The following is a 17,919-nucleotide window of genomic DNA, read 5'->3' on the forward strand; positions in this document are numbered from 1 at the left end:
CCCCACATCACATAATGACAGTATGATGCAATGAATGGGCTGAGCCAATAGGAGGAGGAGGCCGTAGTATACAGTACATAGATCTAAGCAGTAGATGGGTGGATGGATGGAGGGGTAAATAGATTAATAAATGAATGAATGAATGAATGAATGAATGAATGGTCTTTATTGTCATTAATATAGTACAGGTACCATACAACGAAATTTGGGAGGGGGGGCTCCCCTGGTGCTAGGAAAAAAATACTAAAAACAAGAAGGGAAAAGAGCTGGTTTACATAAATAAAGGCTATATCCACTATCCACTATACTATACTATACAAATAAAACACTGTGCTGTACTCTATGCTATGCTATAAATATCCTAATATTTCCTATCTCTGAACCTTATGTACACGAGGGTTGTCATATTGCACATAGTATTATTGCACATTCATTTAAAGTGTCGCAGTTTGCAGGTTTGAAATGTTCACAGTTGTGTTTCAGTATTGCACTTGATTACAATCTAGTAGCTGCCATCAAATTGTCTAGATTGTCCAGGGCCTAGAACCTAGGTCTTTGCTAGATAGATAGATAGATAGATAGATAGATAGATAGATAGATAGATAGATAAAGGAGCTTTTATGCTCAGCCAGTGTCATGTAGGGGACGGGAGGGATTGTCCATGATGGCCAGGAGTTTGGTCGCCATCCTCATTCTCATCTTATTGGCCACCTCCTCCACTGTGTCCAGGGTGACACCGAGAACAGAAAACAGATTGTTCAGCTTCTTGGTGTCACCTTCCTTGATGCTGCCCCCCCGAGCACTGCGCTGGTCACCAGTGACTGGTAGAACATGTTCATCAGAGTCGGCTCTGGTCCCTCTTGTACAGCACACCTGTGTTACCAGTCCAGTCTAGTTTATTGTCCATGTCCTGTCCCTGGATGGAAAAACGAGACAGGGGCCCCCTAGTCCCTTGTCTTGCTGATGTTGAGCAGCAGGTGGTTTCGCTCACACCACTCAACAAAACTGCCCACCAGTCCTCTGTACTCAGTCCCCTGGCACGTCCACTGACACGATGGCAGACGGCCACACGTCCTGTGGTACAACCTCACACTGGTACATACTGGTTTTTAATTTTAATTAATTAATTTTTATTTACATGTTTATATTTACAGTTTCTTACACATTATGCTGAGAACATGACTATTCAAAACAGATAGTTATTATAATCACTGAATAACAAATAAGTATCTTGTTTTTCCTTAACAATAATAAATAACATGTTTTCCAACATAATTCCCATTGCAATGAGGTTAAGTCAGAATTTGTATGTACACAGATACAAAAAAAAGCAGTTAAGGTGTCAAGAAAAGAATACCCTGGCAGTGACATTCGTCCATTACTGTAATCATATTTCCGTATCATTTAATCTGAATGAAAATAGAGTAGGTGTATTTGGACACAGTAGTTCCATCCATGAGCGATAGGGGGGGCGAGCGTGCTGTTTTCCGCCCTTTGCCTCAATGATTCAGCCAGGAGATTATTATTCATGCAAATAGTTTATAGACAATGTCCATCTGTTTGAGTCCATAGAAATCACATCATGTGCCTGTACAGCACATTTCTCTTATAGAGAAAGATGTACATTATATGTGCACACAACGCAGTCTCTGAAATATGTTCTTTACCGTTTACTTCAACCCTCTTCAAGTGTTGTCACATTACATGACCAAGAGTTATGGTGCTTGGGCTCAATATGGCTCATGGTGAACTAGTGTTTCCGCATTGGACATTTATACATGGTCATACAATATGGTGGCCGCATGCATAACTTCCATAGAATGTCCTGCAAAACACTGCATTGCTTTAGAAAACTGTATAAAACCTTGCTGGTCTTTAGTGAACATTTCCAAGAATGTTCCCTTCCCGTTTTCATGACTAGGGCACCCACACAGCAGCAGGCTGCAGCATGTCCTACCCTGAATCCTCTTCTTTTTTTTCTTTTTTTTTACATGTCTACTAACAGATTTATCTGCATTAAAGTGTGCAAAATAATACACAATTGTTGAGTGACATTCTTCTTCAAGCACATTCGCAAAGACTTGAATGGCTAAAGTGAGAGAGTGTCTGACTAGTCAAGTGTTCTGTATCCATTTTAGCAATATAATTTAGATTTTTAGTCTGGTCTGACAAATCTGCCAATAATAACATGATTCCATTGGAGTTCATAATGTGAGGCAGAGCTATATTCCACACACCTTGAGCGGGTTGTGCAATACATTTGCTGTTCCATTTTAAGCATAATATACCATAATAGCAGGAACAACGTAGTTTGCAACCCAAAGCGAGAGGGACCATACTGTCAATGGAAAGTAACAACCAGTTAGTCCATTTTATTACAGTATTAGCACAGAATTTGTAAACGAATCATTATAGTATAATCTCTTGGTGTTAGAGTGCAAACTCTCGCGATACTGTAAGCGGAAGATGGCAGATGGATCTTCCGTGCTTGTCAAACGCTGTGTTGGAGCCGCTTATGCAGGGACAGTTTCGGTAATGAGAGATAAGCGGGCAAATTCAGACTTTACTCATTAGCAGAGTGTTTGTTACCGCCTTTTAAAATAGTATCGTTATTTTCGCACGATCGCTGAAGGATTTAATTGTTTTCATGTTGTGCAATTTGCAGTTTTTGTGTGATCTACAACTGGGCATTCTTGTCAGCGAATTGCATCTATTTACCCCGAGGAGGGTCATCGTCAACGGCGCCCTCTGCTCCACTTACGCTATTGTCAATTGTTTAAAAAATGACCGGAGAGAAGATCCGCTCCCTGCGCAAGGACCACAAACCCAGTAAGGAGGAGGATTTACTGGAACCCGACGAGGAGGCTGCAACTGGGACATTTACTTCAACCAAGACTAAAGGCAAAGCGAGTAAAATATTCAGCAACCATAAGTTAATAAAATCCCCATCGACAACACAGCAACATCAAAACCAGCAATCGCAGATCAACGCAAACACTAACACGTTATCTACGGCGGACGTGATCATCGATGACAACAACAAAAACCCGATCATCATCCGAACCGGCGAAGACTTCCCAGTCCATGAATGTGTCTTCAAAGGGGACGTCCGACTTTTGTCCTCGCTCATTCGAACTCAGAATATCGCTCAGAAAGATATTCATGGTAAGTAACGGTACACATATCCACATGGTCAAGTGTCTGCTACATGATCGTGTTCCATGTTAGATAGACAGGCCTACAACATAAACATGTCATGCAATCCCATACCCACCTGCTATTCCTAGATACAGTAGCATCATTGGCCAAATGTGTCTTTCCAAGTGACAGTTTTACATCAATCTCCGCTTGATATGCAATATCATTCATAATGCAGACTGGACTGGAGCTACTATTTCCCTAGGACAACACAGTGAACACACACACTGGATGCTCAACCCCGCAGGGCAAGGCCTGCCTCCTAGCTGAGGTCAAGGCCCAGACTATTAGCTATGGGTGGGCCGAAATATATGGAAACAATATCTGACATGACAATACGTGAGCTTAGAATGATAAGGTTCTATCTCAGTTTAGGGCAGTTCAGAGATATTGAGCGTCAAAGTTTTTACATTCCATTATGTTTAAGGAACAGTCCTTATTCCACGTATAACAATAAATCACTAGGCACCATACTATACATGAATTACAAAGGAAATTGGTACGTTAATACAATGTTTTTACTAGTGTAATTACACGTGTAGGGAAACTTCACGTAAAGTGTGAACTTAATTACTTATTCTGGTGTTGTTACAACATTGGCTAAATCAAATGTACCATAGAGGCCTACAGTGACTTCTAATAAACAGGCGGTACCTTTGAGGTTTATTGTCTGAAAACAAGTAAAGTGGAGTAGGATTCTCCTCATGCCTAGGGGAGGTGTTGGTCAATTACTGGGGAAACCAAGGAATATAAAATACAAAATGCAATTGTAAATTGTCCCTGGGGAAAACCACAGTTGCTTCCAAGGTTGAAGTATGTGGTACTAGTCTATCTGAGAAGGTATGGGTACTAGTCTACCTGAGAAGGTATGGGTACTAGTCTATCTGAGAAGGTATGGGTACTAGTCTATCTGAGAAGTGTGTGGTACTAGTCTATCTGAGAAGGTATGGGTACTAGTCTATCTGAGAAGGTATGGGTACTAGTCTATCTGAGAAGGTATGGGTACTAGTCTGTCTGAGAAGGTATGGGTACTAGTCTATCTGAGAAGGTATGGGTACTAGTCTATCTGAGAAGGTATGTGGTACTAGTCTATCTGAGAAGGTATGGGTACTAGTCTATCTGAGAAGGTTGAAGTATGTGGTACTAGTCTATCTGAGAAGGTATGGGTACTAGTCTGTCTGAGAAGGTATGGGTACTAGTCTGTCTGAGAAGGTATGGGTACTAGTCTATCTGAGAAGGTATGGGTACTAGTCTATCTGAGAAGGTTGAAGTATGTGGGACTAGTCTATCTGAGAAGGTAGTGCATTGCAATAGAGAGCAAGGTGTTGTTCAAGATATGAAATTACTACAAATGTGCATGGGTTTCTTGAGTAAATTGCACGTGTAGCCTAATGACAGTTATGTAATGTACAGGAAGTGGGCACACAAGATAGTGGGGGCTGTCAGTGTCCATGGTCTAATCTCTTGTCTAACTGTCCTCCTCAGGAAACACACCCCTGCATCTAGCTGTTATGATGGGGCACAAAGGTGAGTGAAGGGCTCTGTTGTGTCTGTCTGTCTGTCTGTCTGTCTGTCTGTCTGTCTGTCTCTCTGTCTGTCTGTCTGTCTGTGTCTTTGTCTGTGTCTCACAGTATTTCCTTGTGGAGGGTTGGTAAGTGCCATATAGCTGTGTCACAGATCACAGCTCTCGGAGGCGATCTCCTAAAAGGCGAGACGCTCATACATTTATAAAGAGGCTTGGTTTATGGATTCCCAACTGACCAAAATAGGTTTGCACAGGCAACCCTTTTTTGATGGACTTGCCTTTAGAATACTAACTGTGTAGAATACTAAATGTGAGTTAGAATTGCCTGTCTCCAGATTTGTTAAGACTGCATAGTTATTACTACATACAATTCAAGCCATTCATTCTGTCTTCTTATTGACATGTATACGGTACAATTAGCCCCAACTACCTGACAGAATGGATGTTGGAAATGATAATTCGTCACTTTAGCTCGAGATCTATAGTGTACTTCCTACTTTCTTTGTGTAGGCCTGCACTCGGTATGGTTTCAGTAAGATGCCTCTAATCAGTTGTTTGAGAGATGATCTAAACAATGTGACATACACATAACCCATTCGTACAGTTGTTGTTGCACCGTACACTTATCAAGTTTATGCAGCTACAGTACTTTGTGTTTATTTCCACAGCAGCATGATAACTAGGCCTATTTGAATGCAGTTTTAAATACAAGGTACATCTTATGGCGCTTTTCCACTACCGGGCCGACCAGGGCGGGTTCTTTTTCCTTCCTCCACTGCCAACCGAGCCGTACCAGGCCATAGTACCCGTGCTGTTTTTAGTTCCCGTTCGAGAGGGGTAGCGAAAGGTACTTTTTTTGCCAGGCTGTGTGTGACGTGCGACGCTGCAGACCGTTGATTGGTCAATGAAAATTGTCATCCCATGTTCATAGAGTTCATCGCTAACCGCCATCTTTAAATACCACAACAGATTTCGCTCTCGGAAAACGTCACTTACTGTTTCTGTAATAACTTATTAATAAAGATTTGAAAGATTATGATAACCATCTTATTATCTTAGTTTAATGTCATTTCAATGCATCATAGAACTTTTATTTACAACAAGCATAACAAAAAACCCGCTATTATGGCGATGTGCTGTGCCTATGCTGTTCCTCAGTCCAGCGCGCTTCATCATCCCCCATACTAAAACTGCCATCTCCCCTTTTCATCCCTTATGTAATTTTATCAATGAACATGGTATTACTGTTATTTTAACATTTAAGCCTCTTTCACACATAGTTCCCTGTAACTTCAATGGAATCCCAAGCTGTGCCGTCCAGGCATTTTCTCCGTTCACTCATGAGCCAAATGCCGGTAGATTCGCGTCTTGCGCCCTTAAACACATGTCGGCGTTTCCCTGGTTGCGAGATCTAAACTACTAGATCTACTAGAACTGAAAGCGGCAAGTAACAGGCACGTAACATCCATATGCTGTATATAGGGATGCTCCGATCTGGATTTTTGGGGCCGACACCGATCACCGATTTTTTCCCTCAAGATCAACCGATACCGATACCGATTTTTTTTAAATACATAACTGTAGGCCTACTGACTGGATAGCCTACATATTTTTTATTTTTTAGACAAAAGTTTTGATCCATTAGGCACCAAGCAAACGCAGACCCATTTTTATGGCATAGTAAAAGTCTGGCCTATCACCCAGTTAGGGCCTGAAGCCCAAGTCAGTCGATATGGCTGTATAAAAGACATCATAAACGTGGCCTTCATGGTTTACATACTGTTACGTCCTCCTATGTTTTCTGTTCAGTTATCTGTCTTCCCCAGGAAAAAAAAAAAAAAAAAAAAAAAACGTTTTTTGCGATCGGCCATTTTTGCCGATCACCGATCGAGTCATTTGGAGTGAAATCGGCCGATTTAAATCGGTGGCCGATAAATCGGAGCATCCCTAGCTGTATATATTTAAATATATTTGACTACCAGCAAGACACCGGAGCACTCGTATCTATAACAAACGCGGAGATTGTATGAGCCCCGCGTCAGTCCAATGAGAGCGTCAAGCACAGCCTTTCCGTAGAAATACATCACTCCCTGTCTAACGTTATATATCTAACGTTACATGTTTTAAGGCTGATCTGTGCATGATAGTGCTGCAGTATGTTGATCTATTTATATCAATCTATTCTTGCCAATTCCTTATTACCAGTGGAAAGGGGGAAGGCTAAAACACTTTGAATGGAATAGATAGGACCTTCCGTTCAACGGAGGAAGTTATGGAACGCATGAGCATGATACTCGCAGAGTTCATCTCGCATTTCCCCCCGTTGATGTATTAAACGAAAACAACCCGCAATCTAATCAGAGCAGTTGTTATTATGTAATATTATTGATGGATGTGCCATTTTTGATGGAGAGCAGTGAGCAGATGACTGGATGTGAGCATGTAGTTGACTAATGCCGTGAACGCCATAAAAATACAACTGCGCTAGAACTAGAACTACTAGATCTACTAGAAGTGAAAGCGGCAAGTAACAGGCACGTAACGTTACATGTTTTAAGGCTGATCTGTGCATGATAGTGCTGCATTTTGACATAATTCTTATCGCATTTCCCCCCGTTGAGCTGTATATCGGCACTTATTAAAGTGAAGTGCTCTTATGACATGTAACTCCTCCTACAGTCTCGGGTCGCTCCAGGTATGTTGTGTATAATGGAGAAGCATTTCTGAAAGTGGAAAAACGCCATTTAGTCTCTAGCCCATGTCATGAACTGTCAAGGCGTTGTGGAACCGTTTAGTACATGAGTCTCATAATGTATTATCGAGCTGAGTTGTATTGCTGGACTGAAAGCATGCCACTCGTGTGAAATATTAATGTACCGGCCCTTTGTGACTCGATGCCGACATTTAATTTCACTGGGATGCTAGTACAGTGCATGTATGCTAATGAAAGATTAATGACGTCTTTTGCTGGGGACTTTCAGTGAATGATCTACACGTAGACTCTGTGTGCCATTTATTCACTGCCATTCGTTCTGTGTTTGTGGTAGCTTACATGGATTGGAAGTACCCACACATCTTGAAAGTACACTACACACTAACCCTATTCCCTGCAAATGAGTAGGCCTATGTAGTCAATGCTTATCTCAAACCTGCTTCTTTCAGTAGAGGCCCTAGTGGTTGATGTGATCCTACTATGAAATAGTAATAGTTTTTGTTTTTAATGAGCTGGCTAATGACACTGCTCCATCCCCCAGGGATGTCCTGGTAAGCCAGACATGTGGAAGCGAGAGCATGAGCTCATGTGGGTGTGGCCGTCCTATTGGGATATCTGTGTGGAAGAAGGAGAGGCCTGACCTGTACAGTGTGTGTGTGTGTGTGTGTGTGTGTGTGTAAATGGTAAATGGACTGATGTATATAACGGCTTATTCCAAAGCGCTTTACAATGGCCTCTCATTCACTCATTCACACACACATTCACACACCAATGGCGGCAAGCTACCATGCAAGGCGCCGGCCCGCTCATTGGGAGCAATTTGGGGTTCAGTGTCTTGCCCAAGGACACCTCGACACATGGCCAGTAGGGGTGCAACAGTTCTCGGTTTTATAACGGACGGTACGGTTCGCCTTCCACGGTTCAATACACTAGTGTGTATGGTGCTGTGGTTTTCGGTTTATCCTGCGTTTCATTCAAAGTCAGAGGTGGAGTTGGTCTGGAACCCAGTTGCTTCTTGCTCAAATGTTTGTTCATGGCGAGCAGAGTTGAGAACATGGCAACAGTTTGAGGAAGCCCCGGATTGCTACAAATCTGCGCTGTGCGGTCATTAATTCTGGTTTTGGCATTGAATACAGCGATGAGGGAGTGAAAACAGTGAACAGAAACGCGTGTCACAGAAATGCTTCACGTGTGTCGTGTAAGCGCATAATATGCGCACATTGCATATTATGGTACAGCTCTCATAGCTAAAGTGCATTTTTACTTTCATTTCTATTTCCCAGTCGTCAAGCCTAAGAGGCACATTTGTGACTGCAGTTGGTGAAACCGTAAACCACTCGCATACGTGAAACCGCTATAAATAGCTCTCAAAATATGTAGGCCTATACTTTGTGGAATGGATTCATTGTTATTGTTTTCCGGAGGCTATCGGTAATTGGCTATCGGTTTACATGGCTTGTAAATATACTTTAGTTTTAGGACGTGTTCAAAAGCAAGGACTGTGTGATCATCTAATTATGTGTTTTTAGCCTGTTGATGTTCTATCAGCATGTTGTGATGTTATTAAAATACAGTTTAGACCATCGTTTCTCAACGGGGGCGGTACCGCCCCCCAGGGGGCGTCCAGACAACATTGGGGGGCGCTGGAGCAGATATTTTTAAAAGGGGGGCGTTGAGGTGTTCTTGGGGGGCGTTCGCACATTAAGTATTTTTCTCATGAAAAACAGCTGTCAGCAGTGTTATTACGGGTACGTTCGTAAATGCACAAACGGTCATTTCGCTCGGACAAACCATCTTTTCAGTCAGAGCACCCATCTCTGAGCGCTCCCAGAGCGCAGTGTTCTGAACTTGGCCGGGCTCTGTGATGCAGACACACGTAGCGCAGCGCCCACATTTTTTTTAAAGTGAGAGTGTCAACAAGAAGATGAAGCTAAAAACTCAGCTAGCAAAGGCAGAGCTTTTGATAGTTTCCAATGTGTCTGGGTAAGCTGCATTGTAGAGGAATCTTGACAGTTCATGTACAGTGCTGAAATTGCAATACTATGCTAGTCTACGATAGAAAGAACCCCGGTTCATCCCATCTGTAATGTCATGTTTCAACCCATGTTTCAAAGCCATCCTTTTCTTGCATAGCACCCGCAAATGAACACGGATAGGAGTGGAATAGGCTATATAACTGTAAATAGTTGATTGTCTTTGGATTTAGCCAGTTGGCGAAGATTTATGAGGAATAGGCTATTTAATTTGTGTTGCTCATCTAACAGCGATACGGTGTTGTTTAATTTACGGTCTTGTTTAATTTCTATGAGTGTTTTCCTTGTAGGCTATGCTTGAGTGACATGTGTTTCAGTTTGTAGGCTCATTGTAATTGTTGGCTATAAGCGAGAGAGAATATTTCTTATGTTAGTTTTGATACTGAGTGCATGTCCCCGCCGGTGACGTAAGCCTGTCTTGCCAAATACTCCCTCCCCGCGTATACACACTACCCTCTGCGCTTATGCGTTCGCTTCCTTTCAATATAGCTTATTTAATTTAGTTAAAATGAGTGCTAATACCATACCACCATACCAGAACATCACAGCAGGAACAACCTATCTCAAAAAAGCGATCGTATTGTAATAAACCAGTCCGGAAAGTTCTCTGTCGCTTACCAATAATCTAACCTGGAGAAATCAGCTACGAATGTCCCTTCCCCTCGCAGGTTCATTACAGTATATTACATAAATGTATTACTGTTAAGTGTTGTTGTGGATGTTATCCCTAGTGCCATTCTGAGGTTAGCATTGCGATGTGTTCGTCTTTACGTTTACAAACTAAAATATACGATCTCTTTTTAGTGATATGTTGCTCCTCATGTGATGCCCTGGAAACGAACACATAAGCACTCCGAACAGCTGTCAACGTCTTTTGTTGCTATAGGAAACCACTACTCTGTCTGCTTGCGATTGATCAGCTGTCAGCAGTGTTATTACAGGTACATTCGTAAATGCACGAACGGTCAGTTCGCTCGGGCAAACCGTCTTTTCAGTCAGAGCACCCATCTCTGAGCGCTCCCAGAGCGCAGTGCTCTGAACTTTGGAACTGTGTTAACAAAGTCTAATAAAAAATTAATAAATATTAGCATCATAAAACAGTCTGTTTGTATTCTCTGATGTTGTCTGAGTTTGTTTAACACTCATAAACAGCATTTTTATTCACATTCACATGGCTTTTCTGCTCTCTGGTAAACTAATGATAATGATATTCCAACTGCCCAGTTAAATCAAATCCATTATTTGGCATTCAGTGACATGCTTTTTAAATGATATAACACAGAATATTAGTCAACATTAATATTCAGGGAAGAAAAAAAGGCATTTTTTTTATGGGGGGCGGTAAGAGACCTGGATAATGGACAGGGGGGCGCTGGCCCAAAAAAGGTTGAGAACCACTGGTTTAGACCATCGTTTCTCAACGGGGGCGTTCAGACAACATCGGGGGGCGCTGGAACTAATATTTTTAAAAGGGGGGCGTTGAGGTGTTCTTGGGGGGCGTTCACGCATAAAGTATTTTTCTCATGAAAAACAGCTGTGTTATTACGGGCACATTCGTAAATGCACGAACGGTCAGTTCGCTCGGACAAACCGTGTTTTCAGTCAGAGCACCCATCTCTGAGCGCTCTGAACTTGGCTGGGCTCTGTGACGCAGACACACGTAGCGCAGCGCCCAAAAAAATAAAAGTGAGAGTGTCATCAAGAAGATGGAGAAGCTAAAAACTCAGCTAGCAAAGGCAGAGCTTTTGATAGTTTCCAATGTGTCTGGGTAAGCTGCATTGTAGAAGAATCTTGACAGTTCATGTACAGTGCAGAAATTACAATACTATGCTACGATAGAAAGAACCCCGGTTCATCCCATCTGTAACATCATGTTGACCAATGCCCAACTTCTATGAGTGTTTTCCTTGTAGGCTATGCTTGAGTGACATATGTTTCAGTTTGTGGGCTCATTGTAATTGTTGCGTTCGCTTCGTTCGCTTCCTTTCAATACAGCTTATTTAATTTAGTTAAAATGAGTGCTAATACCATACCACCATACCAGAACATCACAGCAGGAACAACCTATCTCAAAAAAGCGATCTTATTGTAATAAACCAGTCCTGAAAGTTCTCTATCGCTTACCAATAATCTAACCTGGAGAAATCAGCTACGAATGTCCCCTCCCCACGCAGGTTCATCACAGTATATTACATAAATGTATTACTGTTAAGTGTTGTTGTGGATGTTATCCCTAGTGCCATTCTGAGGTTAGCATTGCGATGTGTTTGCAAACTAAAATATACGATCGCTTTTTTGTGATATGTTGCTCCTCTTGTGATGTCCTGGAAACTAACGCATCAGCTGCAGCGTCTTTTGTATTGATCAGCTGTCAGCAGTGTTATTACGGGTACGTTCGTAAATGCACGAACGGTCAGTTCGCTCGGACAAAACCGTGTTTTCAGTCAGAGCGCCCATCTCTGAGCGCTGCCAGAGCGCAGAGCTCTGAACTTTGGAACTTTGATATGTTTTGATATGAGAAATTCGAAGTGGTCAGTTTATGAAAATAATACCATAGAATACTAAATAAAATATTAAAATAATAGCCCCCTAGCGTTTGCCGCCATATTGTGACACCCCCCCCCCCCCAAAGTCCAATAAAAAATGAATAAATATTAGCATCATAAAACAGCAATTTGGAGAAATGCAACACCAGCACACTTAAAAAAACTAACAATGTTAGTTGTAATGTACAGTTCTGCAGCCTACTGTTTGTTCTGCATCGGACGTGTGAAATTGCTGCTGTTCCGTAGCAGTCTGTTTGTATTCTCTGATCTTGTCTGAGTTTGTTTAACACTCAGAAACAGCATTTTTATTCACATTCACATGGCTTTTCTGCTCTCTGGTAAACTAATGATAATGATATTCCAACTGCCCAGTTAAATCCAATCTATTATTTGGCATTCAGTGACATACTTTTTAAATTATATAACACAGAATATTAGTCAACATTAATATTTAGGGAAGAAAATAAGCCTACTTTTTTTGATGGGGGGGGGGCGGTAAGAGACCTGGATAATGGACAGGGGGGCGCTGGCCCAAAAAAGGTTGAGAACCACTGGTTTAGACCTTCGTAGCGCTGTGCTTTGTTAGCCGCTAGCTGTTAGCAGCGTTTGCTTTCGGTTTCATGACAGCCAGTTTAACCCAATAGAGGTCTAACAACATTCAAATGACTCTAACTTCGTTTAGATTTCAATGAATGACATGTCATTTGAAAGCTTACAATCTGTAGTTTCAGTAAGTAATGTAGCCTACTGGTTAATGAAAACACTAGCTGGTGTCACATTTGAACGTTTTTTTGTTCTTTTTTAAATATGTATTTATATTTGTTTATATTATACAATATACCAGTCATATTCTGGAATGTGTCTAAATGTTAAAGTTCCATAAGTATAAGCAAAATAAAGTAAAGTAACAGTTTGTAAATACATTTAAAAAAAAATCTCCTTACGCACAAAAACACATACCGAAAACGTACCGAAACCGTGACCCAAAAACCGAGGTTCATACCGAACTGTGGACCAACTGAACCGTTGCACCCCTAATGGCCAGCCAGGGTTCGAACCGCCGATCTGCCGACCTTGCGATCATTAGACAACGGCTCTACCTCCTGCGCCAGAGCCGCCCCGTGTGTGTGTGTGTGTGTGTGTGTGTGTGTGTGTACTAATGTGTCATAATAGTGTTATAGTTATAATACTACCGTATTTTCCGCCCTATAAGGCGCACCGGGGTATAAGGCGCACCTTCAATGAATGGCCTATTTTAGAAATTTTTCCTTATACAAGGCGCACCGGCTTATAAGGCGCACCGGCTTATAAGGCGCATAGAATAGATACCGCAGTCAAACGTTTGACTGGGGTTGCGTTACGCCCAAGCTCCACCTACTGCGTTGCGTCACCTCTCCATCGGTGTTGTGTCAACTTCCCGTTGTCCAAGCTCCACCTGAGCGTTGTCACCATCAACGTTCTACCTGCTCCACTGTCAAAAATATATATTTTTCCACCTCAAGTATCAGCCGTTCGTCATCCATTTTTGCAACAAGCGTCAAGGACCTGCGGTGATTCACAGCTGACTCGCGTGAATAGCAATTCGCAATAGCTGCAACCACGAGATATAGAGTAGTTAGCTACAAGCATTTTCAATCTGCTATTATCTCTATTAGTGGATTAACCGCTGTGGTGATTTAACAGCTGATAAAAATACATCAAGTAGACTACAAACAGAGCAAAACAACACCAGAAAACAACCAATAGGCTATACAATTATAACCAACAACCAATATGTGACAGCTCCTGGTGAAATGTGCAACGTACTTTTTCAGTTTTTACACATGCTTAAACTACAGATTGTAAGCTTTCAAATGATGTGTCATACATTCAAATCAGAGAAAGATTGAACACGACAGGCGTATTTGAATGTTGGTTCATCTCAAACACTGAATGGGAGAAAAGTTAATCTGACCAAACCACAACAAACGCTGCTAGCGGCTAACAGCTAACAAAACACATCGCTACGAAGGTCTAAACTGTATTTTAATAACATGACAACATACTGGGAGAACATCGACATGCTAAAAACACATAACTACACATAACTAGATGAACACACAGTTCTTGCTTTTGAACACGAGCTAAAACGAAAGTATGTTTACAAATCAACCCTCCCTTACCGGTAGCCTCCGGCAAACGAGAATAATGAATCCAATACACAAATGATAAGTGTTTAGTGATCGTTAAACTGTTGTTTATTATATCGAGTGGGTACTTTAAAACTTCAAGTTGAAAGCACCAAGAATCTCACTTTGTTCCCTCGGAAAGTTGTTATCACACACTTAAAACAGGAACTAAAACTCAGTACCACCCACTTAACCCTCCGTACGGAACAATACTCCCAACTATTAGTTCCGGGGGTGAATTATGTTAACCCACCACAAGCATAGCATTCGCGGAGATTCCAAGATGGCGGCCGTCGTTTACTGATTACCGTAATGCTGCAAGCGGTGCGGCTTTGTAGTTTACCAGTCGTACTGAAACATTTTATTATTATTAAAAAAAAAATATTGGTCATGTAATTTTTACATTTTGATCCATATATAAGGCGCACCGGCTTATAAGGCGCACTGTCGTTTTTTTTTTTTTTTTTTGGACTTTTAAGTGCGCCTTATAGGGCGGAAAATACGGTAATATGAAGTGGAAAGGACAGGACGGAGCATCACCTTAAAGGATGTAAGGTGTGTGTGTCTAGGTGTACTGAAAATATGCAATGACAAGCCATCTCAAATGGGTTTGTGAGATACAGGGTAATGACAACAGTGTTTGGTACCGATGTAGCAGGTCGAGCTTAAGTGTGCAGCCAGCCAGTGAAATCTGACACGCAAGTGCATTTTATCAGACCCACTCTGCAAAGAACAGTTTGCACAAAACACAGGAAGGAGTTCTGTGTATCAGAGCCCAATGCATCAGGAAAATACACTCATGCTGCTTCACAGCTGCTTCAAGGACATTCAAAGAAAGTGCCACACTGCCAATTCAGAAATAAGCAATAAATATCAACCAATAAAGTGAGTATTTTATGCGAGTATAATTTGCAGCAGCATCTCAACAGTGATTAGGCAGAAAAAGATAAATAAATAGAGATATATAGCTGATAGATTAGAGAGAGAGATGGCTACTGTAGTTGGATGGATGGATGGATTGATGGATAGATAGCCGCTGTAGATAGATGGATGGATAGAAGGATAGATAGAGAGAGAGGAGTGAATGAGCAATCAACATCCACAATTGCCATCTCGTAGTTCATGGCATTGGACAGGGGACTGTGTATAAATACCGTTACATGTTCATGTTTTGATACAGTAGCCTACTAGCCTATACAGTTTGATTCAAATCAACACCACTGGTCCTTTTCAATGTCATTTCTTTTGACTTGAGGAAATTCGCTGCTCACAGACTGTTTTCCAGTGGACCCCTTTGACTGCGAATGCCACAGTGATCAGCAGAACTAGCCTAGCTTTGCCTAGCACTCCCCTGTAAACGCCAGTTCTGGGTTGGGCTGGGGCTGGGGCACAGCCAGAGAGACGCGCCATGCCTAGCCTGTCGGGCTTGCTCATTCTGCTCAGGGTTACATAAAGTATTCCTGCTAAATGCTGTTGTTATTACACAACCAGGGAGATATAGGCTAGAGGGGTGAAGGTCGGCTTACGTCACCCAGTAGGCTTCTGCTCATGCACTTAACTGTGAACTCTGTTTCCTCTACATTAACCTCTCTTATCAGCTGCTCCCTCCCTGAGCACTGAGACTGAGCACTGGGACTGATCAGGTCAACGCAACACTCACATCACATGCTTTAGCAGCACTTTTAACACATTTTAACATCTGTTATGTTACTTTTTAATCTTTTCCTGTATATTAATAAATGAATTGAACAAAATTCATCCATCCAAGCAATCCTATTTGCCCAAATACACAGATTACTTGATTTCCACATTGCCTACGACAGTTTAGCTTACTGTATATTCAGGGTAGTAATGGCAGTCTTAATGGCAGTTCCTTTTACAACGTACTAACTTACCTTTGAGACAGCATCCAACTAATGGTGACACTTTATTAGGTTGTAATTTATACTCATGGGGTACTCAAGCCGTAAGTATGTGCTGGGTATATTATGTTAAATGAAGCAGTATTGTAAAATGTATTCATCTTGTTCAAAGAATGCATGAGACGCTGGGAGATACAGTATTAAAAGAAAAATGGGCGGGGCGGTACAGTATGTAGATGAGAAGGTTGGTGGGGCAATCTAGTGAACGCACAGGGGTGAGGGTGGCGATTATGTTTTATGCACAAGCATGCAAGTGGTTATTTTATAACTAATAATATTGCTATCCCACTATGGTGAAAACACTTGTGCCAAACACCCATAGGTCTACGCTACGGCAGACTGTCGTCTCGGCAGCAGATCTCTATCGATCTCTCATATACGTCAGTGAGGTTTTTCCTCTTGCGTTCTCTGCCGTTAGTGGCCGAACAAGAAGACAGAGCAACAAGTTTGAACTTGAATGAGTGAGTGGATACGACTTGAATATCATTCAGATGAGTAATACGGTTGACCCAAGTGCCAGGAAAAAAGAAAGGCAGTATTGTTCAATGATATAATGCAAGAGCATCCATGTGTTTTGTTAAATTATTAGAGTCATCGATTTTGGTTCCCTCAGGATAACGGTCCCTGTTTCTGCCTGTGAAACGGCTGGCCTACATTTCCATTCAGCGGATTGTTTACAAGTTCCTCCTATGTTTGACATATGAACAACTACCAATTTCATTTGACTTGCCCGTTTGCCAGGGGGAGGAACACTGGCAGTTACCAAAGCTGTAATAGAGTTGTATGGAGTCCACCATTTTAATTAGAGATGTCACTATTAAACAGACAGGCGGAAAAACAGGCTCCATTTTGGCTCTCTGTTTACCAGGAACCTTGTCAAGAAAAACAGAGAAACTGTATTTCATTCCCTGCAGCACTGTAGAAAAGTGCTAGGCTGTTGCATTATCCCATCAATGGAACACAACTAAATTGTCTTAAAGGATAGGATATGTTGTGGACAGTGATATTTTAGAGCCAGAAGCCTTAACTAAACTTACTGTATAGTATTTATATGGTTACTGTATGGTTAGCAGAACGGCACTATTTTCATTCTTGACATTTATTTTGCATCCGTCCCTTCACCATAGTTCACTTTAAATGACCACAACAACTAGGGCCTAAGCATTCTGGACCAGTAGTATTCAATTTGAAAACTGGCATACATGTCTAATTAAAGAGAGTGGAATGGATGTGTCTGTATAATCTGCTTATGAAACCATAACTAAACGTAAACAGTAGTCAGGCCGTGCTGGTGACTGATTACGATACAACTAACGAAGTCTCTCTGTATTAGGCTATATTGTAGAGACTTGCCGTTTTTGGTTGTATTCCCAGGAGTATAGGCAAGTCTGACACAAAATTAGAGCTTGTTCTGACACGGGCACGGTGTCAACTTGGAGTTAAAATTAGCTTCCGGGAGCTCTTTTGTCTGTTTGATGGGGAAGCGGAGTTCAGTGTGAATGAAATACTTGTGCCATGACAACGGAGGGGGCTGATGGAAAGAGGCTTGGGGAAACGTGGCGTGTTGTTGACTTGGCATTCTGAGCTGGTTTCGGGCTTAAAGCCGCAGGAGGATAGAGCTGGGACACAGAAACATGTTTGTTACTCGATTTCTGGAGGTCAGTAAATTCAGTGCCTTTCCCATACTTGACCCACGTCCTCCCTGTAGTCATCCCACACTGGCCCTGGTAGGGGATAATCAGATGAAACATTGACAAATTGTCTATTAGCCAAGGAAACTAGTACTCTCCCACTCTGCTCTGTCCGTCTCTGTA

At 41.8% G+C, this 17,919-nt stretch overlaps 1 protein-coding gene across 1 annotated transcript in view; it reads left to right on the forward strand.

Annotated features, from left to right (window-relative positions):
- Positions 1 to 2,526: 2,526 nt before the first annotated feature.
- LOC308158357 (ankyrin repeat domain-containing protein 13C-like) overlaps positions 2,527 to 17,919 on the forward strand; it is a 42,923-nt gene continuing 27,530 nt past the window's right edge. The window contains exons 1-2 of the mRNA XM_080531947.1: positions 2,527 to 3,165; positions 4,684 to 4,725. Of these exons, the coding sequence (XP_080388073.1) occupies positions 2,784 to 3,165; positions 4,684 to 4,725 (424 nt within the window). The 5' untranslated portion in view covers positions 2,527 to 2,783. The remainder of the gene's footprint in view (positions 3,166 to 4,683; positions 4,726 to 17,919) is intronic.

The sequence above is a fragment of the Nansenia antarctica genome (genome assembly GCF_963989245.1).
Source record: "Nansenia antarctica genome assembly, chromosome: 1".
Taxonomy (NCBI): domain Eukaryota; kingdom Metazoa; phylum Chordata; class Actinopteri; order Argentiniformes; family Microstomatidae; genus Nansenia; species Nansenia antarctica.